The sequence below is a fragment of the Quercus lobata genome, chromosome 11 (assembly GCF_001633185.2).
Source record: "Quercus lobata isolate SW786 chromosome 11, ValleyOak3.0 Primary Assembly, whole genome shotgun sequence".
NCBI classification, from domain to species: domain Eukaryota; kingdom Viridiplantae; phylum Streptophyta; class Magnoliopsida; order Fagales; family Fagaceae; genus Quercus; species Quercus lobata.
In genome coordinates, this window is record NC_044914.1 from 2119659 (window position 1) to 2144667 (window position 25009).

A 25009-nucleotide genomic window follows, 5' to 3' on the forward strand; every position below is an offset into this window, starting at 1 on the left:
TTTAATAGTTAGTGGAGGGATATTTAAACTTTAAATGTTTCCATTATAAACATATGCAAGTTTATATATATATATATTATACATAATAATTGTTCTTTATTATTAAACCAAGACGTCAATTGGTTATTGGTATATTGTACCAAAGGTGTACGATGGTTGGTGAATGATTATTGATAAGTAAAAAAGTTATATTAGTTGTGAAACTCATATAAGAACTTGTAAAAATTAGCCACATTAATAATTTATAAAAATAATACATAATAATTTGTGATTATAACATTACTTTTGACGACAATAGACTTTATCGATCGAGCTAACAATTCATATTATTTCTAAATCATGCACAATATTGTCATTTCATTTCAAGAAGTGGAAGAAGCAGGAGTGCTCTAGGTATAAACGTGATATTTTTGAAAAAAGTATACCAAAATTTAAAAGTTTTTACTTAAAAATAAAAATATACCAAAATTTATAATATTGTTAGATTATTATTATTATTATTTTTTCATTTCTTTTTTTCTGGTCAGAGATCCTCTAAATTTTATTTCGTTTAATATATTTATTTGTTCTTTTGTAGGAGTATAATAGAGTAGAGACTTTTGAGAGAGGAGAGAGAGAGAGAGAGAGAGTGCTTGTCGGTCTGTTGTGAGGACGACTCCGATTGCACAAAATCAAAAACTTGGCGTCTCAAACGCTTTCCTAATCCAAATACTCTGACTACTTGTCCTGCTATAGATTACTACGCTTCCTTCCATATAACCAATCGAATGTGACCTCTCCTTCTTCGCCAACTACTCTCACTGCCGTTCTTCTCTATGCCTCTCTCTCTCTCTCTCTCTCTCTCTCTCTAGATTAACATCTCCTACAGCCTTTTTCATCGCCATATAATCAAAATTACATTTTTCCATCTGGGTTTTAGATTTTAGCTTCTGGGTTCTCTTTTGTTTTCTTGTTCTTGTTCTTGTTCTTGTTCTTCTTCCATTGGCAGTTTGCATATATACATACATATATATTTCTTTGTGTGTGTGTGTCTCTCTCTCTCACATGGCTGCAGCCTCGTCTGTCACATCTCCGCTGTGCACGTGGCTTGTGGCTGCTTGCATGTCGGTCACGTGCGGAGGGGACCAATCCACGTGCCCTTCCATGTTGGGCTCCTCCTCGTACAGCCGCAACAAGCGTCTCTTTGGCAGCAAATGGGGTCGCAGGAAGAGGGTGTTCTTGTCCAAATGTAGCTCCGAATTGCAGAGCCAGAGGGACTTGATTTCCTCTCTCTGTGGATCCAGCTTTCAGGGCCTCATGACTTCTTGCCTCGCTTTCGAGCCTTGCAATCAGTACTATGCCTCCAACGCTTCCTTTTCCTCTCTTTTCGGATCCAGCAATGTTCGTGTCCCTTCAAATCGGAGACACACCCGTTTCAATCGAGCCGTCCGTTCAGGTACTCCTCATTCCTCATTAGCTTCTCCTGTTTTTTCTTAACTAAACGTTGATTCTTCTCTCTGTTTTTTCTCTTTATTTATGGAATTGGAAATCTGGGATTTTGTTTTACATTTTGTGTGTAATTTGTTCTGGATTTTGTTTTACATTAATGGGCTTTTTTCTATGTTCTTGAAGGTAGATTTGATAATGAAATAATGATTCTTTCAATCTTTATTAATTTGTTTTTTTCCCCTTTTTTCATGCGCTGTGGAAGTTTGGTTTTATTCACTTTTCATTTGGTTGGATAGAGAACTAATAAAGAATAGGAAAAGATGAGGAATTCAAATAATTAAGTTTAGGATTGGCTTATTGCTGAATGAGTTCTTTGTATTACTTTTATGCCAAAGCTATAGGAAAGTGGGGAATAGATGCTAACAGGGTTTTATATTTTATATTTTTCCCCTTCTTTTTGGGTGAGAACTAATTTCACCAAATGAGGTTTATTCATGTACTGCTTTTTTCAGTTGGATTGATATACTAACAGGGTTTTTATATTTTATATTTTCCCCCTTTTTTTTGGGTGAGAACTAATTTCACCAAATGAGATTCATTCATGTACTGCTTTTTGCAGTTGGATTGATATGCCTGGACTTAGGATTTAGAATTTTGCATAACTTAGGTTGTTTCTAGTTTATGTTATGTGGGCATCTTTCAGATTTTATGTCTTACAAGTATTCTGAAGAAAATTAAGATCAGGCCATTTCTTGGCGTATCATGTGCATGGAATGAAAGTTCTAGCGCTGCAAAGTACAGGAGCATTGTGGCTGTTCATTCTTTTATTCATAGTATAATGCAGCTGTGTGTGTGTCTGTCTGTTGAATGGGTTGGTTACTTGAGTCTGGTACACTGACCTTGATTTTAATATATTGTCATCAATAGACTTATGATTATTAGATTCTGGGCCTTGCTAGCGTCTTCTGACTTTTATTGGTTCAGTAGTGTCAATGTTGCAGGCTTGAGGCAGTCCTATCAATTCAAACCCTGATGTTGATGTTTATTCTTTGGCATGACTCTTATTTGATAAAGCATTAAAATAGAAAAGTTTTGCTGATGTACTAACTACTGCACATTTATCAATACTCTAGGGGAAGCCATGGCCGTTGCTGTGCAACCTTCCAAAGAAGTTGCAACAAAAAAGAAACCAGTCACGAAGCAAAGGCGAGTAGTTGTGACAGGGATGGGCGTGGTGACCCCACTTGGTCATGATCCAGATGTCTTCTACAATAATTTGCTTGAGGGTGTCAGTGGCGTAAGTGAGATAGAGGCTTTTGATTGTGCCCAATTTCCAACGGTAAACCATATTTAAGTTTTCTCTTCTTCTGGTGCTTGCTCTGCAGTTTATTCTTAGCATTCTTACTGTTCTTTTTCTCCAGAGAATTGCTGGAGAGATCAAGTCTTTTTCAACTGATGGATGGGTTGCACCAAAACTTTCCAAGAGGATGGACAAATTTATGCTTTACATGCTTACTGCTGGGAAAAAAGCCTTGGCAGATGGTGGAATTACAGAAGATGTAATGAATGAATTAGATAAAGTGAGATGTGGAGTTTTGATTGGCTCAGCAATGGGTGGCATGAAGGTAACATCAAGCCTTCAGCAGTTTGATATACAGTATATAATGAGAATGGAACATGGTTGAAAATATTAAGTTAACCAGAGCTTATACTGGCTGATATTCAATTTGATTGATAACAAGAGCTTTATGAAATCTGTAAGTTGTTGTCATGTCTGCTGCCTTTGTGGTTTCCTAATGCAGTGGAACTTACAACTTAAAGTCAAGTTCTGATTTTTGCCACATGCCTTAGAGTTGGAATAGTGAATTTTTTCAAGCTAGTCTTCTGTCTCTCTAGCTGTAATGGTTTTTGGCAGGAAGTGGAATCCAAAGTATAAAGCCCTAGATGAAACTACGTGACCTGCAGATAGGATGAGAAAGCATATTAATTCTGAAATTTATCAACAATTGTAACTGACTACTGTGTTCTTGTGTTTTGTGTTGTGAACAGGTTTTTAATGATGCAATTGAAGCCTTAAGGATCTCATACAAGAAGATGAATCCTTTCTGCGTACCATTTGCAACTACAAATATGGGTTCTGCCATGCTTGCAATGGATCTGGTCAACTTACTATTTTTTCAACTTTGTGATACACCTTGATGGGTTTTGGAAGTTGGGTCTTAAACCTTTTAACAGCTCATTTGTTTATTCAAATTGCAGGGATGGATGGGGCCAAACTATTCTATCTCCACTGCTTGTGCTACAAGCAATTTTTGCATAATGAATGCAGCAAACCATATCATTAGAGGTGAAGCTGTAAGTGTCTTGTAATCAACTCTTTCTCAGCCACAAAGCATGTGAATCTCTTATATTAGTCTTGTCTTTACATATTTTCATAGAATGATTTGTTGATAAGATGCAACCTTGAAAAGAAAAACTTACAATAAAATAAATCTAAATATATGTTGTGTTTTCCTCTGAAATTGTCATGCAGGATGTGATGCTTTCTGGTGGCTCAGATGCAGCCATTATACCTATTGGTATCTCTTTTTTACTTTACCTATGCTGATTTTATCTTTAGCATGCACCTACTTGTTATAGCATGAATTTTACATAACCTATTATTTTCTTGTTGGTGCAGGCTTGGGAGGTTTTGTGGCATGCAGAGCACTTTCCCAGAGGAACAGTGATCCTACAAAAGCATCACGTCCTTGGGACAGTGTATGTTATCAATAATCCTTTTGCATTGATATCAAATAGAGACACCCAAGTACACAGGGAGTATACAGGGGTGAACAAATCAAAAACGAACGTTACAAAAGTCAAGTAAATTCAAAATTGAAGAAAAAGGTTGGTTTCTCCACACAGAGAACCAGTCAAATAAGGTTTGGAAAAATAGAAGCTTGAGATCAGGCATGGAACACTCAATGTCTTCAAAACACCTATTATTTCTCTCATTCCAAATACACCACATCAAACAAAGAGGAATGACCTTCCAAATATCTCCATTACGATGGCGACCAAAACGACCTTGCCAGCAAGCAAAAAGCCCAACAACAAACATTGGCATGACCTAACAAACTCCAAATAAACCAAAAACCATATCCCACAGCTCCAAAGCAACCGGGCAATGAAGGAATAGATGGTCAACACTTTCACTTTTACACTTGCACATATAACACCAATCCAAAATGCAAACCTTTCTTTTCGTTAAATTGTCAATTGTTAGACATTTCCCCAAGGCTGTGGTCCATACAAAATGCACATATTACACTTTATATCATGTTTCAATTAACTTATCCAAAACTGTTGATTATCAACATTATGGATCTTGTGAATTTAATTTCTATTTTCTAATAGTAATAGGAAGCTAAGTTCATAATATCTTCTTATTATATGTTGTCAATGGCTCTTATACTGATAGCAAATATGCTCTAGATCTGAGTTTTTATATGAATTGAACTTCAAGCAATTCTCCTAAAGATATTACACTCATTTCTTTGATTGTTGATTGAGCGAAGATAAACAAGGTCTTAATCCTATTTTTAGTTTCTTACTTGGTATAGTTCATGTGTGTTACCATAACATCTGATTTTTGTTATTCAACAGAATCGTGATGGATTTGTTATGGGTGAAGGAGCCGGAGTTTTGCTCTTAGAAGAATTAGAGCATGCTAAGGTATTTTAACTCTAACTCAATAAAGTCCATGTCCTATATGTCTGTAGGCATTTTCCTTTAAGCCTGTCAGTTATTCTTTGGGATCTAATTTGCTTTTAGATTACCAGCCATTGTGTTCATTGACCCACTTTCAGTGGCATTTCTGCTGTCCCTCTAGTTTCTTCAAGTTATATCAAATCACTTTTTCATGTTGGAATATCCACCGGTATTCATTTTACTAGTGTGAATTAGATGTTTCTTTATTTTGTTATCCTCAACTACCTCCGAATTTTCATGCATGCTAACAAATTTTAACTCTTAACTCAATAAAGTCCATGCCCTATATGTCTGTAGGCATTTCCCTTTAAGCCTGGCAGTTATTCTTTGGGGCCTCATTTGCTTTTAGATTACCAGCCATTGTGTTCATTGACCCACTTTCAGTGGCATTTCTGTTGTCCCTCTAGTTTCTTCAAGTTATATCAAATCACTTTTTCATGTTGGAACATCTACTGGTATTCATTTTACTAGTGTGAATTAGATTTTTTTTTTTTTTTGGTTATCCTCAACTACCGATGAAATTTCAAGCATGCTAAGGTATTTTAACTCTAACTCAATAAAGTCCATGTCCTATATGTCTGTAGGCATTTCCCTTTAAGCCTGTCAGTTATTCTTTGGGCCTCGTTTGCTTTTAGATTACCAGCCATTGTGTTCCTTGACCCATTTTCAGTGGCATTTCTGTTGTCCCTCTAGTTTCTTCAAGTTATATCAAATCACTTTTTCATGTTGGAATATCCACTGGTATTCATTTTACTAGTGTGAATTAGGTGACTTTTTATTTTGTCATCCTCAGCTACCTCTGAATTTTCATGAACTGATATTTCTAATTCTACATTTTCTTGCTTGCTAAAGAGTGGTGATCAGTGAAGCTCAATCATTACTTTGTATAGCCTGTGATAACATGTTTCTTTTTTGTAAATAACTCTGCCAGCTGATTTCCTATTTTGCAGAGAAGAGGTGCAAATATCTATGCAGAATTTCTTGGTGGAAGCTTCACTTGTGATGCTTATCACATGACTGAACCACATCCTGATGGTAACTTGCCTTCTCTTTGGTACTTAAATTTCAACCCTTGAAAAGGTTGCATTTCTTTAATAGTTTTTCTTGAGGGAGCATGTACATTGGACTTATTTCCTGCATCTATTCTACTCTTCCTGAGTTCTTTTCTGTCATAATAATTTTTAAACTAGTTTATATGATACTGCACCTATACTTTGTTGCTACTAACTACCTCATAAAGTGAGTTGCAGTTCACCAAATTGACCACCTGAATTGCTGCTTTATGTCCACAATCTTGATAGCAAAGGCTGTGGCACAGAAAGACAATAAAACCTGAAAATCAGTTGCAAATTGTCAAAACTCCACTAAGCTATACTCCCTGGTAGACTGGCACCATATCCCCTGTTAATACATCCAGGATTGCTATGAATTCTTCTTTTATTCGTGCATATTTCCACTCCTCAATTTAACAATGATATTTGCTTTTATCTAATTAAAATACCTTCTTAATTGGTTACCATTTTTTTAAATATTTTGGGCAAGGAACCATATGCAAATCCTGACTTCATCAACACTTTTTTTTTTTATAAGTAAGAAGAGAATATTATTAATAAAAGAATAGCAAGAAAAACACACAAAATTCACGGTTGTGAACAAAGGAAAAAAGAAACAAAAAGACAGAAGCAGCCCCTAATCTATACTAATAGATGAAAGAAAATCCAAAAGGGTAGAACAATCCGAATAACCCCAACAACGAGAACAATCGAAGAGGGTCCGCTGGCAATACTCTAATAACTGAACCACAGTTTTCTCCTCATCCTCAAAAGACCGTCGATTCCGTTCAGTCCAAATAGTCCACATTAAACATCCTGGAACCAAATCCCAAATATCTGAGCTATGCTTCCCAAGCTAATGATACCAGTAAAATAATAAGTCCACAACTGAACCTGGCATAACCCATTCCATCCCAAACAACCGAAGCATATATATCCACAAAGAATGAGCTATTGGACAAAAAAGTAATAGTTGATCTACAGATTCTGTATTAAAACAGCACAAACAACAACGATTCGTCAAAGGGCGACCACGAAACATAAGGTTATCCAAAGTTGGAATCTAACCATGGGCTGCTGTCCACATAAAAAAAGCCACCCTTTTAGGAACCTTAACTTTCCAAGGGAAAGTGGAAGGAGCTGTATTTCGAATCTTATGATAAAAGGACCGAGTGTCAAACTTTCCACTGCCATTAAGATCCCAACAAAGTCTGTCACTCTCCTTCCTTAGGAATTCGGGTTTGGATGAAATGAAGAAAGTAGTAGGAAGCCACCAACTCCCAATCATTGAAGTCCCTGTGAAAACTTAAACTCCAAACTCTGTCATTATCACCCACAAGAGGGCTTAACACCTTAGAAATACAAGCCTCCTGATTAGCTGAACACAAAAATAACTGAGGATAAAGAATTTTGAGAGGAACATCACCAGTCCACTTATCATGCCAAAAAAGAATACGAGAACCATCCCTCACCACAAAAGAGAAATGCTTAGCAAAAGTTTCCCACCCTTCACTAATACTCGGCCATAACCCACAACCATGAGCCCTACTACAAGCCCTAGTGCACCAACCCCCTTTTCTTTCCCCATATTTCATGGCAATGACCCTTCGCCACAAATGCGAGGTTTCATGGCCATGCCTCCAAAGCCATTTCCCTAATAGAGCCTGATTAAAAGGCACCAACTTCCGAATTCCTGCACCAACTTCCGAATTCCTAAACCACCCAACTCATGAGGTAAGTAAACCTTTTCCCAAGCCACCAAAGAATATTTGAAACACGTAACTGATGAACCCCACAAAAAGTGCCTATGGATGTGTTCCAATCTAGTAGCTTTAGGGATGGTAAAAAGGGAAAGGTAATACGTCGAAAGGCTTGAAAGGGTACTCTTTAGCAATGTGAGTCTACCACCCTTTGACAAATAAAGCTGCTTCCAGCCTGAAAGCCTCTTTTCCATCCTCTCAAGGATCGGATTCCAAATAGAGGCTGTTTTGTACAAAGTACCCAATGGCATACCCAAGTAAATTATAGGCAAATTGTCCACCCTGCACTGAAGGATATTAGCCAAAAACTGAATGTTATGCACCTCCCTAATAGGGACAATTTCACTTTTCCTCACATTCACCTTTAGACTAGTAAAGGCTTGGAAACAAGTCAAAACTAGCCTAATAGAAAGAATTTACTCCCTAGAGGCATCATAGAAAAGAATGGTATCATCAGCAAATAGGAGATGAGAAACCTAGATACCAGTAGAATTAGCAGGACCCATATGAAAACCCTGAATGAAACCCTTTTCCTCAGTTTTCTTCAAGATACGACTTAAAACCTCCATGATCAACAAAAAGAGAAAGGGAGATAAATGATCGCCTTGTCTGAGACCTCTAGAGCTACCAAAGAAGCCAGTTGGAGATCCATTAACTAGAACTGAGAAGCGAACAGTAGAGACACAAGTCTTTAGCCATCTCCTCCATCTATCTCCAAAGCCCATCCTCTCCAACAGATAAAACAAAGCGTCCCAATTCACATGATCGTATGCTTTTTCAATGTCTAGCTTACACACCACCCCCGGAGTACGACATTTCAGTCTATTGTCCAAACATTCGTTAGCATAAGTACTGAATCCAAAATCTGTCTGCCACCAACAAAGGAATTCTATGACTCTGAAATAAGTTTATCCAGCACCCGCTTCAATTTGTTAGCTAAAACCTTAAACAACAACTTATACACACTGCCCACTAGGCTGAGAGGCCTAAAATCTTTGATAATTACAACATTATTTTTTTTGGGAATCAGAGATAAGAAAGAAGCATTTAGAGACCATTCAAACTCTGAGCTCCTATGGAAATGATCAAAGAATGCCATGACATCTGCTTCCACTACACTAGCATTTTTGGAAAAAGGGCATAGTGAAACTGTCAGGACTTGAGGCTTTATCATCCTGCATCTCATGAAGAACCTTTACCACTTCCTCCTTAGAAAGACCCCTCTCTAATTCAAGCCGCTCATCCTCCTCAATTCTAGCAAACTTTAAACCGTCCATAGAAGGGCGCCAAGAAACTAACTCAGTGTACAACCTCTAATAAAAATTGACCACCTTAGACTGCACCTCTTCTTCATCCTCATAGAGGACTCCATCCACCTCTATACCCCAAATATGATTAGTTCTTCTATGGGAGTTTGCAACCCGATGAAAGAAGCGAGTATTATTGTCCCCTTCCACAAATAGAATCCGAGACTTTTGTCTCCAAGAAATCTCCTCGAAAGAGGCAAGATGAGCAATCTCTCCTTTAATGTGAATACGATGAGATTGATCATCCTGAGAAAGATCAGACAAGTCCTCCCTAGCATCCAAACTCAACAATTCAGATAAAAGACATTTCTTCCTAAAGGCCAGATCCCCAAATTCCTCCTTATTCTACTATTTCAAGTTCTCTTTAAGAGCTTTTAATTTACGAGCCAGAATAAAACTAGGAGAACCCGAAAAGCAATACCCATTCTACCAATGCCGAACCCTTTCTAGAAAATCCTCTTCTTTCAACCTCATGTTCTCGAACTTAAAGGCACTCTGACCTCTTTTAACATTACCCGCGACCACCAAAAGAGGGCAATGATCAGAAATTACCCGAGGGAGCACCCTTTGAGACACGTTTCCATAGTGATCTACCCAACCCACCGATGCCAAGGTTCTATCAATTCTTGACATACAAGCAGACCCCGAATCTCTAAACCAAGTAAACGAAGCCCCTTCAAGGGGTAAGTCCACAAGGTAATTAGCCTCAGTGAAGTCTGAAAAAGCAAACATAGTTGGACTAAAAGCCTCACAACCAGGTCTCTCACTCGGGTATCGAATGGTATTGAAATCCCCAAAAACACTCCAAGCCGTATTCCACCTGGAGTGCATCCTTGAAAGTTCTTCCCACAGAGCACCTTGCAGATTATCCTAATTAGGCCCATACACTCCTAAACAAGCCCATACAAAATTATCTACAACCCCTTTCAATAGCACATTAACAGAATACAGACCAACAGCACAATCAACTTTTTCAAAAACTCTCTTGTCCCAAACCAGTAACACCCCCCTTGCTGTATTGATTGCATCTAGAAAAACCCAATCCAAGAACGGACTACCCCAAAGGCTCCGAACAATAGAAGAATTTAAAGAAGACAACTTAGTTTCTTGAAAGCAAACTATATCACACTTCCACTCCTTGAGAAGATTTTTACATACCTCTTGCTTCTGAGGATTATTTAATCCCCTAACATTCCAAGATAGCAACCGTAAACTCATTTAAAACTGGTAATCGCCCCTTTACCTAGTGAGAGGTCTCTGTTCCTCCCCTTAGATGCTACCCCATCATAATTAATGGAAGAAAACAAACCTTTGAGTTCCCTAAGCCCTTTTTGCTTAGAGTTCACAATATCTATAGAAGACCCAACACTAACAACATCAACACAATCTTGTTCAAAAAGATGGAACAGAGCCAGGCATTGATCTTTGTGCTTAACAATTGGAAACCCCACAATTCTACAGAAATTTTTCATCAGGCTACAAACCCATTTCGAGTTTTTTACCGCTGACTCTCGAACCTCTCCCTCACCACCTTCCTGGATCACCTCCAACTCCTTATGATCATTGGGATCCCATTTAGATAAAGGTGAGCAATCCAAAGAACCATTCTCGTCCTCTCCATGAAATAAACCACTAGGATTAACTTCACTGTGCTTCCATTGCAGCAGAGGATGCTCAGGCTCTACCTGTAACATCTCAACCCCATCCAAATGGCTCCATTTTTCTCCCTTCTCACCTGAAACCATCATGGAGTCATCTCTCTCTCCAAAACAGAAACCCTCCTCACTACCTAGACCCAACAGAGGAGAAAAAGAGTTTTGGCCATCTCCCTGATGCCGAAGATCAGAAGGAACAACATACCCAGGTCCCATCAGCTTCGCCGTCGACCCATCCTTCAAAACACCAGCTAACGGAGTCTGGTTCTCTGCCCTTAACCTCCGATTTGACACCTCCACATCGGAAAACTTGGACTTGGACCCCTCCGTCGCACTCACCGGCACCGGCACCGGCACCGCCACTATCACCAGTGCCGCTGCGGACATCGACAACACCATAGTCACCAGCGACCTAGGAGCCTCCATCGCACTTGAGTTCTCCCTTTGTACCCACGAAAGTTGACCATTGTATCTCTCTATTAAAAGTACGGGTTTGACCAATGTACCCTTGAGCGAAGAATCAATCTCCACGGGATGGGCTTTGACAAGCCCACCAAATTGGTTTATAGGTTCTAGCCCACCACTTGAAGCCTTGGGCCAACTAAGAACCTTTGAACCCATATAAGTTACAGAATGTTTCTTGCCCTCAAGTTTACTCACTCTTAAAGCCAATAAAGCAGGAATCAGCTTAAAAGTAACAACCCGCGTGGGTCTGCCATTAATAACTAAAACTTTGCTATTTAAAACTGAACCATTTACTGTAAGTAATCCAGGATTCCCGTTTTGCCCCAAAATTGCTCCAAATTTTTCAAAATTCTTGAACTTTTGCTGATGACCATAAGTAGACAAAAGTTTCCCACTCTGGTCACCACCAGCAGACTGACCACCTCCACCACCACCATTTTTGGATGAAACTTAAGCCAAAGAAACCGGTTTAGCACCAGTGAAAAAATACTTCAACTCACTCTGAAACAAAGACCAACCTGCATGGTTGGAGTTTGCTGGTATCATAATACACCCTCAGCGAGCCCCACCATAGTATTTAACTATGACCACAAAAACACCAGCCTTATTCGACCTCCCACAAAATTCCAACAATTTATTATTTTCCTGGAAACGTTTGCAAATGGAAACTTTCTCCGGAACCCAATCACGAATATCAGCAAAACAAGAAAGGATCCACTCCAATCCTTTACGTCCTAGCCAAATAGTGTGCTTGACATGCCAGCTGCTCTCATGTATAGCATACGAATCATGTCGCCCACCATTGAAAGAAAAAGAGAAAAAATTTGCATCAATACGGAAAGGAAACTTTGTCCCCCTCCTGAATCGAAGAAGATGGAGGGGTAATAAGTATAGGGAGATAACGGGTAACAGTGGAGGTGTAAGCATAGAAGGTTTAAAAGGCAATGTGGATAGTTGTAAGGGGTATGGTGATGGGCAAAAACTAGAAGGGATAGAGGGATGGCAAAAGGTATATGAAGGTAGACCAAAAGGTGGGAGTTGAGGTGGCATCTCTCCTACCCTACATAACAGGTGGAGGCATAAGAAATGATTAGATGAGTTCTCTCCTTCCCCCACCCCTCTCCCTCCCTCACCCTCACCACCAAACCCCCCACCCCAAAACTCCCTCTCTTCCCCCTCCTACCACCGGCTGTCCCACATATTCCTTCCCTCCCTTCATCAACACTTTTGTACCTTGTGTCCTTCCATAAAATTGGGTGCTAAAATTCTTAACTAATGTCCCTAATATCCCTCCAAAAACAGGTGCTGGCGTTCTCCTTTGCGTAGAAAAGGCATTAGCTCAGTCTGGGGTATCTAGGGAAGATGTGAATTACATAAATGCACATGCTACATCCACGCCAGCTGGAGACCTAAAAGAGTATCAAGCACTTCTTCAATGTTTTGGCCAGAATCCTGAGGTAACTTGTATTCATAATGTTTGTTCTTTATGCCATTTGCTTCTGATGATACCATATTTCAAATACTTGATGAGATTACTGTATTCTGATACCTGATGATATCTCTGCTTCTACAGTTAAGAGTGAATTCTACAAAATCTATGATTGGTCACCTATTAGGAGCAGCTGGTGCGGTGGAAGCTGTTGCAGCGATACAGGTAAACAATTTACGTCCTGATATGGTGATTCTAAATTCAAGAAATATAATCTTGGCTAAATTTCAAATTGCACCCTCTTAACTTTGACCAACATTCAATTTAGTCCTCTAACTATAATTCCATTCAATCAAGTGTAGAACTTTCAAGTTTATTCAATTCAGACCTCCCATTAGTCTCCGTCAAAAAAGCTTCCTTAGGGACCCTCTAAACGACGACATTTTGTTCTGCCAAATCCATGCTTTAGAGGGTCTTTAATGGAGCTTTGTTGATGGAGACTAATGAGAGGCCTGAAATGAATAAACATGGAAGTTAGGACTAAACTGAACGAAAGTGAAGTTAGATGACTGAATTGAATTTTGGTCAAAGTTAGAGGGTGCAATATATAACTTAGCCTATAATCTTTATAAATTTATTCTCATAATGGAAAGTATTCCCAAAAGGACTATTTGAATTGTTTTTCTTTTATCTTGGGTTGGCATAATTCGAACTCATGAAGCAGATTAATGCTTATTGACATGTGTTTCTTCATGATAGGCAATACGAACAGGGTGGGTTCATCCTAATGTCAACTTGGAAAACCCAGATGAAGGGGTGGTATGTTTTCCTACTGCATCCTTTGTGACTTTTTGTTTATATCGTGATATTCCTTGCCATTATGTGTTCTTTAACCATGATGAATCTTAATATCTAATGATGTCAACATATCAATTCAGGACAAAAATGTGCTGGTGGGCCCAAAGAAAGAGAGACTGAACATTAAGGCAGCGTTGTCTAATTCATTTGGGTTTGGTGGTCACAATTCATCAATCATATTTGCTCCTTACAAGTGAAAGACCTGGCAGGCTACTCCAACCTTGCTGTAATGCTGAAGGTATGTGGGTTCCAAGATATCTCCTATCTGTAGTAAATGGGAATTGGGATATGAGAGAGAGAGCATGCCAAGGGTCACCTTATTCAAGACAATTTCCTAGATAAATACTTTTTTTTGCTCCAAGATACCAATGTAGGCCGCTCAATGCTGACATTCAATTTTGAGTATGCTATGACAAAAAATTTTAAAAACCAAAAGGTTTATCTGAACTATCTGGAGGTAGAACAGTATGAGCAACTTTTATATCCATTGCATGCGTAATTTACCAGCAAGTTAATTGAAAAAGAAAACTGGCATGGTGTATTTGTCAGGTTTGCTGTTAGTATTGATGGGCTAGCAACATCTTGGAGTTGGTGAATAGTCATGAAATGTTCCCGTGTACCAATTGTCAATTTGTTTAGTTGCATGGCCTCATGCAATAGAATTACTTTGGGACGGCTGGTCAGGAAAGAAGATGGATGGCCCTGGATTGAGATAGAGAAAGCTTCAAAATTAAAGTGTTGGTTATCATGAAATAATTTTGCTTCCATTGTTGTTATAAGTTTTTCCTTCTATCATAAACAAAGCTATAAGTAGGGCTTGATATACTTGATACTTGCCGTTGAAATTTGAACCACCACAACATGGCAGTATTGGCCTGTTTAAGTTTTGTTTTTCATGTACATTTAGATGGCTGCTCTAATTGTATTGATAGCCATTTGTAATGAATTTTGAGCTGGCAGTTGCATAGATGTTATTATATGTGATGTTCTATGTGCTTGCTAGTATGTTGCTTGAGATCAGCCAAAATATCCATAATCTTGTGATTTATTACCCCATAAAGTAACTAAGCAACAATAGTTTGAACACATATTAGCCAAAGAGCTGTGTAGCTCAACGGAGACGTGCAGAGTTCAAATCCCTATACCCTATTGTAACTATTGAATTCTCAAAAAAGAGCACACATTAGCCCTGCACAGTCAAAAAGGGCACATGAAGAACTGGCATGTGTAACTTCTTTTTTCTTTTTAATCTATTTTTTTAGCCCATTCCTTTTGTTTCTCTTAAAATCTTGCACTTCCAAGTGTTTTAGCTTTTAAATCTCCCATCACTTGATGCAGCATGTGGCATGCTGAAGGGAAGACGTTTATAGGCTGATGGTTGAGGTAATAATTAATAATCAAAAAGGTAATTAATAATAAAAAAGGTGCTATCTGACTAGAAGACCACACAGAATTTTAGATTGATATAGAAAGGAAAATTTTGGAGCTAATAAAAAACCTCCTGGGGAACCCAATATTTCATTGGTACGGCATGTATTTTTCCAGAATTTTTTTTTTTTTTTTAGAGAGAGTTTTAACCTATAGCATCAATTCCTAATGATAATTCTTTATCACTAGTTGCTAATTCGTACGATGCACGGAAAACTTTTAGATCAAATGTTAAAATGTTCTAGTTTAAATATTTTTCTAATTTCAACTATTTGAAAGCTGAATTAGCTCCAATATCAGATGAAAGATGTAGCTTAAACATTTCTTATGAAAAATTGTCAAAATCTTATCACATAAGAACGTTAAATATGAGAAACATACAAATATTATGGAGTAAAATATTACAATAATTATAACATGCTCTTACATTTGGTTTAATAAGTAAACAAAATAATATATAATTATGCTTGTATCTTCAAGCTTTATTCAGTGTCTTTTTGGGTTTTGCTTTCTATGGAAATTTCTAATTCTCTTTTGTTCATTGTTTAGAGATTAGATCCATACAATTATTCTAAAAGATTAAACATACTAAAAACAAAAGATATTTGACCAAATATGATTGTTTCCATAACTCTTCCAATTAGCAAGTAACATAGGAAATTAATTGCAACGAATCAAATAATTCAGCAAATTTAGACCATACAAAGCATGACAGTAACTATTTTACCAAAAATCCAAAAGCTTAGGACATTGCATAATTCAGCAATACTATGCAAATCTTATATAATTAGTCTATCAACCTTTTTCTCAACTAAGAATGGTAATCAGATAGCACTAAGAAAAAAATGCACAAGAAAATAAAGATAAAACCAGTATGAGAATAAAGCTAGAAACTGTATTCTAAATTATTGCAATCTTTTTATTAAAAAAATCCATAATAAAAAACAAACATAGAGTTAATATAATTAATTAAGAATTCAAACAAATACAATTCCAGCAATGTTTTAGACAACAAAATCTAAAAATTCAAACAAAATCCTACTACATCATAGCCAAAAAGTACCCATAACCATAAGCCTAGAACGAAAAAAAAAATGGCAGAGAGATTTGAGCAATATGGAGATTGAAGCATAATATATAGAGATTCAAAGAGAACGGGTACCATATTGATGTAGAGAGAGTATGGTGGCTAGGTTTTTGGTTAAATTTGATTTAAATATATATATATAAAATTCATACTTGTGCAGTCATGCCAAACACACAAAAGACAATTTAATGCAATGGCCCTTCTTTATATAGAAGGTGGCTCTTTCGCTAGTCTTATAATTCAAATTGCACAAAATTGCAACAAAAAAAAAAGACAAAGGAATTCAAATTCATAGAGAAGAGGAAAAGAGACTCCTAGCAGTGAAATAAACTCCTATTATTAAACATCGAATTCTTCTTATAGCATTTAAATCAACTCCTATAGTCAAATCTGGTCAAAAAAATCCCACTTTTCAATTTTTGCTAATCTACAATTTACAACAACTACCTCAACAATCTATTACTATTCCATTTAATTATTGATTATTCTCTCTCCATACCAGAAAAATTCACAAATTCAAAATTTCACACACAAGATTGCACATACCCTGATCAACCCAAAATTTCACACCTAGATTGGAGTTGAAACTTGACGAAATCTTGATGCTGAAGTTCACACCTAGAGCGAACCAGATTTATTTCTAAAATCTTGAGGCTGAAACTTTACATAATTGAAGTTCTTAGAACATTTTTAGACCCAAATTGGAGCTCTAACAGAGAAACCACTCGGTTGATGTGAAACTAAAATTTTTGTTATAGAATTTTAGTTGAATTAGAACTTTTAAGCTCTTGAAACATATATCTAATAGAGTTTTATTTAGCGTTGATTTGGATACGAATTATTTACGTTTGTGTTTACACTGTTGCGTGTTTTAGCTTTTTTTTTTCTTTGTTTTTTTCTTTCTCAGCTGTGCCGTAATTGTTGACTTTGGTACTAAACTTATTCCACACCTCATCAACTTGTCAGCACTTTAATAAACTTTTCAGAGTTTAAAAATTATTTTTATTAACTTTTCAGAGTTTAAAAATTATTTTTATTAATTTTTCAGTATCTTTTACACAATTTTTCAGCAACTTTTCAATTATAGAACCCACAAATCTCATTTTTAAATTTTTTTTCATTAAAAATGGATTCTACGATACTATTCACATATTTAAAATTTAAAAATTATTTTGTTACAGTATTTTTCAATTTTCAATTTCAGCAAAATGAGTTCTATCTAAATAGACCCTTAAATTAAACTATTGTAACACTTGCTAAGATAATTATACGTTGAATAGAGATAATAAATATATAAGATATAAAACCTAAAAAATAAAAAATAAAATAAAAAAAGGGTAATGTGAAAAATTGTGGGAGGTTCAATCGGTTATATAGATCAAAACACCAATCGATTTTAGGTGTAGACAAGAATTAAATTTTAAATTTTTTATTCAACTAATAGAAACTTTTCCAGAAATAAAGGAAAAGACCAAAAATTAAAACTATTTTGTTATTAATTAAAGAATCAAACTCATGTAATAATTTCAATTTAAAGCTCATCACATCTTCGTGATTTATTTTTTAGTTACTCTGAGCAATAACAAAGCAGAGAGACAAAATTCCCGCCAAACCATAGAGCTTTCTTCCCTTCTTTTTTGGACTTGCTGTGGTTTGGGGTCATGGAGAAGAATTGGGATCCTGGGGATGTGGCGAAGGCAGTCATGGAGAAGAATTGAGAGTCCTAGCTTTATTGATCAGGCTCTCCTGCAAGATGTTTCTTTTGCTGCTAGTATTCAATGAAGTTCATTCAGTTTCCCATCAAAAAAAAAAAAAAAAAATTCACCGATTAAACTCTCTGTTTCACGTAAGCCTACTGTTTGTAAAACAATTTGGCTCATCGAACAGAATGGGTAGAGAGAGAGAACTCCATTATAGAGAGAAACTTGAACTTGGATAGAAAGTTAGGCTACTGCCCAAAAATAAAACCTAGTTGCCTAAGTGAAACACAGTTTTATTAATAGTGACGTTTTCCATTAATCCATTCAAAATTACTTTTTTCCATCTGGGTTTTCGATTTTAACTTCTGGGTTTTCTTGTTCCTGTTCTTGTTCTTCTTCCATTGGTGGTTTGCATATATACATATATGTTTCTTTGTGTGTCTCTCTCTCACATAGCTGCAGCCTCGTCTGTTACATCTCCGCTGTGCACGTGGCTTGTGGCTGCTTGCATGTCGGTCACATCTCCGCTGTGCACGTGGCTTGTGGCTGCTTGCATGTCGGTCACCGGCAAATGGGGTCGGTGGAAGAGGGTGTTCTTGTATAAATGTAGCTCCGAATTGCAGAGCCAGGGGGACTTGATTTCCTGGATCCAGCTTTCAGGGCCTCATGACTTCTTGCCTCGCTTCCTTTTCCTCTCTCTTCGGATCCAGCAATGTTTGTGTTCCTTCAAATCGGAGACACACCCGTTTCAATCGAGCCGTCCATTCAGGTACTCCTCATTCCTCATTAACTTCTCCTTTTTTTTTTTTCTTAACTAAACATTGATTCTTCTCTCTGTTTTTTTTCTTTATTTATGGAATTGGAAATCTGGGATTTTGTTTTACATTTTGTGTGTAATTTGATCCGGCTTTGTTTGTGTGATCCCCAATTGAAATTTGATTGATTGTGTGATGTGTGTGGGTGAGATGAGTACCACATCGAATATTTATTGGGTTGAACTAGGTTTTATTAACTGCTGCAAAGAGTTTCAATTGTGACTAATCCTTTTGAGGTATAGTGCAGATGTGTGGCTAGCACTTTTCCTTGAATTATTATATATGATATTAGAGCCAGTCCGATAATCTCATGTGGGCTCAGAGACACTACCTAACAAAATGAGCCCTAACGAGGACGTTAGGGATTTAAGTCAGGGAGATTGTGATGCTCCTAATTTGATTGATTGTGTGATGTGTGTGGGTGTGTGATGAGTCTCACATCGAGTATTTACTGGATTGAACGAGGTTTTATTAACAACTACAAGGAGTCTCAATTGTGATTAGTCCTTTTGAGGTATAGTGCAGATGTGGTTAGCGTTTTTTCTTGGATCGTTACAGTTTGTTTCCAATATCTCAATTTAATGGGTTTTTTCTATGTTCTTGAAGGTAGATTTGATAATGAAATAATGATTCTTTCCATCTTTATTAATTTGTTTTTCCCCCTATTTTCATGTGCTGTGGAAGTTTGGTTTTATTCACTTTTCATTTGGTTGCATTGAGAACTAATAAAGAATAGGAAAAGATGAGGAATTCAAATAATTAAGTTTAGGATTGGCTTATTGCTGAATGAGTTCTTCGGATTACTTTTATGCCAAAGCTATAGGAAAGTGGGGAATAGAAAATAACAGGGTTTTATATTTTATATTTTTCCCCTTCTTTTTGGGTGAGAACTAATTCACCAAATGAGGTTCATTCATGTACTGCTTTTTTCAGTTGGATTGATAAACTAACAGGGTTTTATATTATATATTTTTCCCCTACTTTTTGGGTGAGAACTAATTTCACCAAATGAGGTTCATTCATGTACTGCCTTTTGCAGTTGGATTGATATGCCTGGACTTAAGATTGGGAATTTTGCATAACTTAGGTTGTTTCTAGTTTATGTTATGTGGCGATCGTTCAGATTTTATGTTTTACAAGTATTCTGAAGAAAATTAAGATCAGACCATTTCTTGGTGTATCATGTGCATGAAATGGAAGTTCTAGAGCTGCAAAGTACAGGAGCATTGTGGCTGTTCATTCTTTTATTCATAGTATAATGCAGCTGTGTGTGTGTCTGTCTGTTGAATGGGTTGGTTACTTGAGTCTGGTACACTGACCTTGATTTTAATATATTGTCAGCAATAGACTTATGATTATTAGATTTTGGGCCTTGCTAGCGTCTTCTGACTTTTATTGGTTCAGTAGTGTCAATGTTGCAGGCTTGAGGCAGTCCTATCAATTCAAACCCTAACGTTGATGTTTATTCTTTGGCATGACTCTTATTTGATAAAGCATTAAAATAGAAAAGTTTTGCTGATGTACTAACTACTGCACATTTATCAATACTCTAGGGGAAGCTATGGCTGTTGCTGTGCAACCTTCCAAGGAAGTCGCAACAAAAAAGAAACCAGTCACAAAGCAAAGGCGAGTAGTTGTGACAGGGATGGGTATGGTGACCCCACTTGGTCATGATCCAGATGTCTTCTACAATAATTTGCTTGAGGGTGTCAGTGGCGTAAGTGAGATAGAGGCTTTTGATTGTGCCCAATTTCCAACGGTAAACTATATTTAAGATTTCTCTTCTTCTGGTGCTTGCTCTGCAGTTTATTCTTAGCATTCTTACTGTTCTTTTTCTCCAGAGAATTGCTGGAGAGATCAAGTCTTTTTCAACTGATGGATGGGTTGCACCAAAACTTTCCAAGAGGATGGACAAATTTATGCTTTACTTGCTTACTGCTGGGAAAAAAGCCTTGGCAGATGGTGGAATTACAGAAGATGTAATGAATGAATTAGATAAGGCCAGATGTGGAGTTTTGATTGGCTCAGCAATGGGTGGCATGAAGGTAACATCAAGCCTTCAGCAATTTGATATACAGTATATAATGAGAATGGAACATGGTTGAAAATATTAAGTTAACCAGAGCTAATATTGGCTGATATTCAATTTGATTGATAACAAGAGCTTTATGAAATCTGTAAGTCGTTGTCATGTCTGCTGCCTTTGTGGTTTCCTAATGCAGTGGAACTTGCAACTTAAAGTCAAGTTCTGATTTTTGCCACATGCCTTAGAGTTGGAATAATGAATATTTTCAAGCTAGTCTTCTGTCTCTCTAGCTGTAATGGTTTTTGGCAGGAAGTGGAATCCAAAGTATAAAGCCTTAGATGAAACTACATGACCTGCAGATAGGATGAGAAAGCATATTAATTCTGGAATTTATCAACAATTGTAACTGACTACTTTGTTCTTGTGTTTTGTGTTGTGAACAGGTTTTTAATGATGCGATTGAAGCCTTAAGGATCTCATACAAGAAGATGAATCCTTTCTGCACACCATTTGCAACTACAAATATGGGTTCTGCCATGCTTGCAATGGATCTGGTCAACTTACTATTTTTTCAACTTTGTGAAACACCTTGATGGGTTTTGTAAGTTGGGACTTAAACCTTTTAACAGCTCATTTGTTTATTCAAATTGCAGGGATGGATGGGGCCAAACTATTCTATCTCTACTGCTTGTGCTACAAGCAATTTTTGCATAATGAATGCAGCAAACCATATCATTAGAGGTGAAGCTGTAAGTGTCTTGTAATCAACTCTTTCTCAGCCACAAAGTGTGTGAATCTCTTATATTAGTCTTGTCTTTACATATATTCATAGAATGATTTGTTGATAAGTTGCAACCTCGAAAAGAAAAACTTAAAATAAAATAAATCTAAATATATGTTGCGTTTTCTTCTGAAATTGTCGTGCAGGATGTGATGCTTTCTGGTGGCTCAGATGCAATGATTATACCTATCGGTATCTCTTTTTTACTTTACCTATGCTGATTTTATCTTAGCATGCACCTACTTGTTATAGCATGAATTTTACATAACCTATTATTTTCTTGTTGGTGCAGGCTTGGGAGGTTTAGTGGCATGCAGAGCACTTTCCCAGAGGAACAGTGATCCCACAAAAGCATCGCGCCCTTGGGACAGTGTGTGTTATCAATAATCCTTTTGCTTCCATATATTCTTTTTTCTTTTGTCATTGTTTACATCTGAGAACTTTATATCATGTTTCAGTTAACTTATCCAAAACTGTTGATTATCGACATTATGGATCATGTGAATTTAATTTTCTATTTTCTAATAGAAATAGGAAGCTAAGTTCATAATATCTTGTTATTATATGTTGTCAATGGCTCTTATACTGATAGCAAATATACTCTAGATCTGAGTTTCTATACTAATTGAACTTTAAGCAATTCTTCTAAAGATATTACAATCATTTCTTTGATTGTTGATTGAGGGAAGATAAACAAGGTCTAAATCCTGTTTTTTAGTTTCTTGGTATAGTTCATGTGTGTTACCATAACATCTGATTTTTGTTATTCAACAGAATCGTGATGGATTTGTTTTGGGTGAAGGAGCCGGGGTTTTGCTCTTAGAAGAATTAGAGCATGCTAAGGTATTTTAACTCTAACTCAATAAAGTCCATGTCCTATATTTCTGTAGGCATTTCCCTTTAAGCCTGTCAGTTATTCTTTGGGGCCTCATTTGCTTTTAGATTACCAGCCATTGTGTTCATTGACCCACTTTCAGTGGCATTTCTGTTGTCCCTCTAGTTTCTTCAAGTTATATCAAATCACTTTTTCATGTTGGAATATCCACTGGTATTCATTTTCTAGTGTGAATTAGATATTTTTTTTTTTTAACTCTAACTCAATAAAGTCCATGTCCTATATGTCTGTAGGCATTTCCCTTTAAGCCTGTCAATTATTCTCCAGGCCTCATTTGCTTTTAGATTACCAGCCATTGTGTTCCTTGACCAACTTTCAGTGGCATTTCTGTTGTCCTTCTAGTTTCTTCAAGTTATATCAAATCACTTTTTCATGTTGGAATATCCACTGGTATTCATTTTACTAGTGTGAATTAGATGACTTTTTATTTTGTTATCCTGTGCTTCCTCTGAATTTTCATGAACTGATATTTCTAATTCTATATTTTCTTGCTTGCTAAAGTTTGGTGATCAGTGAAGCTCAATCATTACTTTGTATAGCCTGTGATATCATGTTTCTTTTTTGTAAATAACTCTGCCAGCTGATTTCTGATTTTGCAGAGGAGAGGTGCAAATATCTATGCAGAATTTCTTGGTGGAAGCTTCACTTGTGATGCTTATCACGTGACTGAACCACATCCTGATGGTAACATGCCTTCTCTTTGGTACTTAAATTTCAACCCTTGAAAAGGTTGCATTTCTTTAATAGTTTTTCATGAGGGAGCATGTACATTGGACTTATTTCCTGCATCTATTCTACTCTTCCTGAGTTCTTTTCTGTCACAATAATTTTTAAACTAATTTATATGATACTGTAAATATACTTTGTTGCTACTAACTCCTCATAAAGTGAGTTGTAGCTCACCAAATTGACCACCTGAATTGCTGCTTTATGTCCACAATCTTGATAGCAAAGGCTGTGGCACAGAAAGACAATAAAACCTGAAAATCAGTTGCATAATTGTCAAAACTGGCACCATATCCCCTGTTAATACATCCAGGATTGCTATGAATTCTTCTTTTACTCATGCATATTTCCACCCCTCAATTTAACAGTGATATTTGCTTTTATCTAAGTAGAATACCCTTCTTAATTGGTTACCATTTTGTTAAATATTTTGGGCAAGGAACCATATGCAAATCCTGACTTCATCAACACTTCTGTACCTTGTATCCTTCCATAAAATTGGGTTCTAAAATTCTTAACTAATGTCCCTAATATCCCTCCAAAAACAGGGGCTGGCGTTATCCTTTGCATAGAAAAGGCATTAGCTCAGTCTGGGGTATCTAGGGAAGATGTGAATTACATAAATGCACATGCTACATCCACACCAGCTGGAGACCTAAAAGAGTATCAAGCACTTCTTCAATGTTTTGGCCAGAATCCTGAGGTAACTTGTATTCATAATGTTTGTTCATTATGCCATTTGCTTCTGATGATACCATATTTCAAATACTTGATGAGATTACTGTATTCTGATACCTGATAATATCTCTGCTTTCTACAGTTAAGAGTGAATTCTACAAAATCTATGATTGGTCACCTATTAGGAGCAGCTGGTGCGGTGGAAGCTGTTGCAGCGATACAGGTAAACAATTTATGTCTTGATATGGTGATTCTAAATTCAAGAAATATAATCTTGGCTAAATTTCAAATTGCACCCTCTAACTTTGACCAAAAGTCAATTTAGTCCTCCAACTATAATCCATTCAATCAAGTCTAGAACTTTTAAGTTTATTCAATTCAGACCTCCAGTTAGTTTCCATAAAAAAAAGCTCCATTAGGGACCCTCTAAACGACGACATTTTGTTCTGCCAAATCCATGCTTTAGAGGGTCTCTAATGGAGCTTTGTTGATGGAGACTAATGAGAGGCCTGAAATGAATAAACGTGGAAGTTAGGACTAAACTGAACGAAAGTGAAGTTAGATGACTGAATTGAATTTTGGTTAAAGTTAGAGGGTGCAATATATAACTTAGCCTATAATCTTTATAAATTTATTCTAATAATGGAAAGTATTCCCAAAAGGACTATTTGAATTGTTTTTCTTTTTTCCTTGGGTTGGCATAATTCGAACCCATGAAGCAGATTAATGCTTTTTGACATGTGTTTCTTCATGATAGGCAATACGAACAGGGTGGGTTCATCCTAATGTCAACTTGGAAAACCCAGATGAAGGGGTGGTCTGTTTGCCTACTGCATCCTTTGTGACTTTTTGTTTATATCGTGATATTCCTTGCCATTATGTGTCCTCTAACCATGATGAATTGAGCACAGGATTATCTAATGATGTCAACATATCAATTCAGGATAAAAATGTGCTGGTGGGCCCAAAGAAAGAGAGACTGAACGTTAAGGCAGCGTTGTCTAATTCATTTGGGTTTGGTGGTCACAATTCATCAATCATATTTGCTCCTTACAAGTGAAAGACCTGGCAGGCTACTCCAACCTTGCTGTAATGCTGAAGGTATGTGGGTTCCAAGATATCTCCTATCTGTAGTAAATGGAAATTGGGATATGAGAGAGAGAGCA

At 36.8% G+C, this 25009-nt stretch overlaps 2 protein-coding genes across 2 annotated transcripts; one reads left to right on the forward strand and one right to left on the reverse strand.

Annotated features, from left to right (window-relative positions):
- The first annotated feature begins 591 nt into the window (after positions 1–591).
- On the forward strand, positions 592–14709 carry LOC115968693 (3-oxoacyl-[acyl-carrier-protein] synthase II, chloroplastic-like). Its single transcript, XM_031088167.1, has 14 exons — positions 592–1435; positions 2562–2767; positions 2850–3053; positions 3478–3588; positions 3688–3783; positions 3962–4007; positions 4109–4188; positions 5077–5145; positions 6132–6216; positions 12723–12877; positions 12994–13074; positions 13609–13668; positions 13788–13945; positions 14257–14709. The coding sequence occupies exons 1-13, from the start codon at positions 1045–1047 to the stop codon at positions 13902–13904; spliced, it is 1701 nt and encodes a 566-aa protein (XP_030944027.1). The 5' UTR covers positions 592–1044; the 3' UTR covers positions 13905–13945; positions 14257–14709.
- Positions 6223–23706, reverse strand: LOC115968694. The gene is made up of 2 exons (XM_031088168.1): positions 23645–23706; positions 6223–12653 (listed from the first exon to the last, which is right to left on the reverse strand). Exon 2 carries the CDS (start codon positions 11574–11576, stop codon positions 10515–10517), a length of 1062 nt encoding a protein of 353 aa, XP_030944028.1. The 5' UTR covers positions 11577–12653; positions 23645–23706; the 3' UTR covers positions 6223–10514.
- Between the last annotated feature and the right edge of the window lie 1303 nt (positions 23707–25009).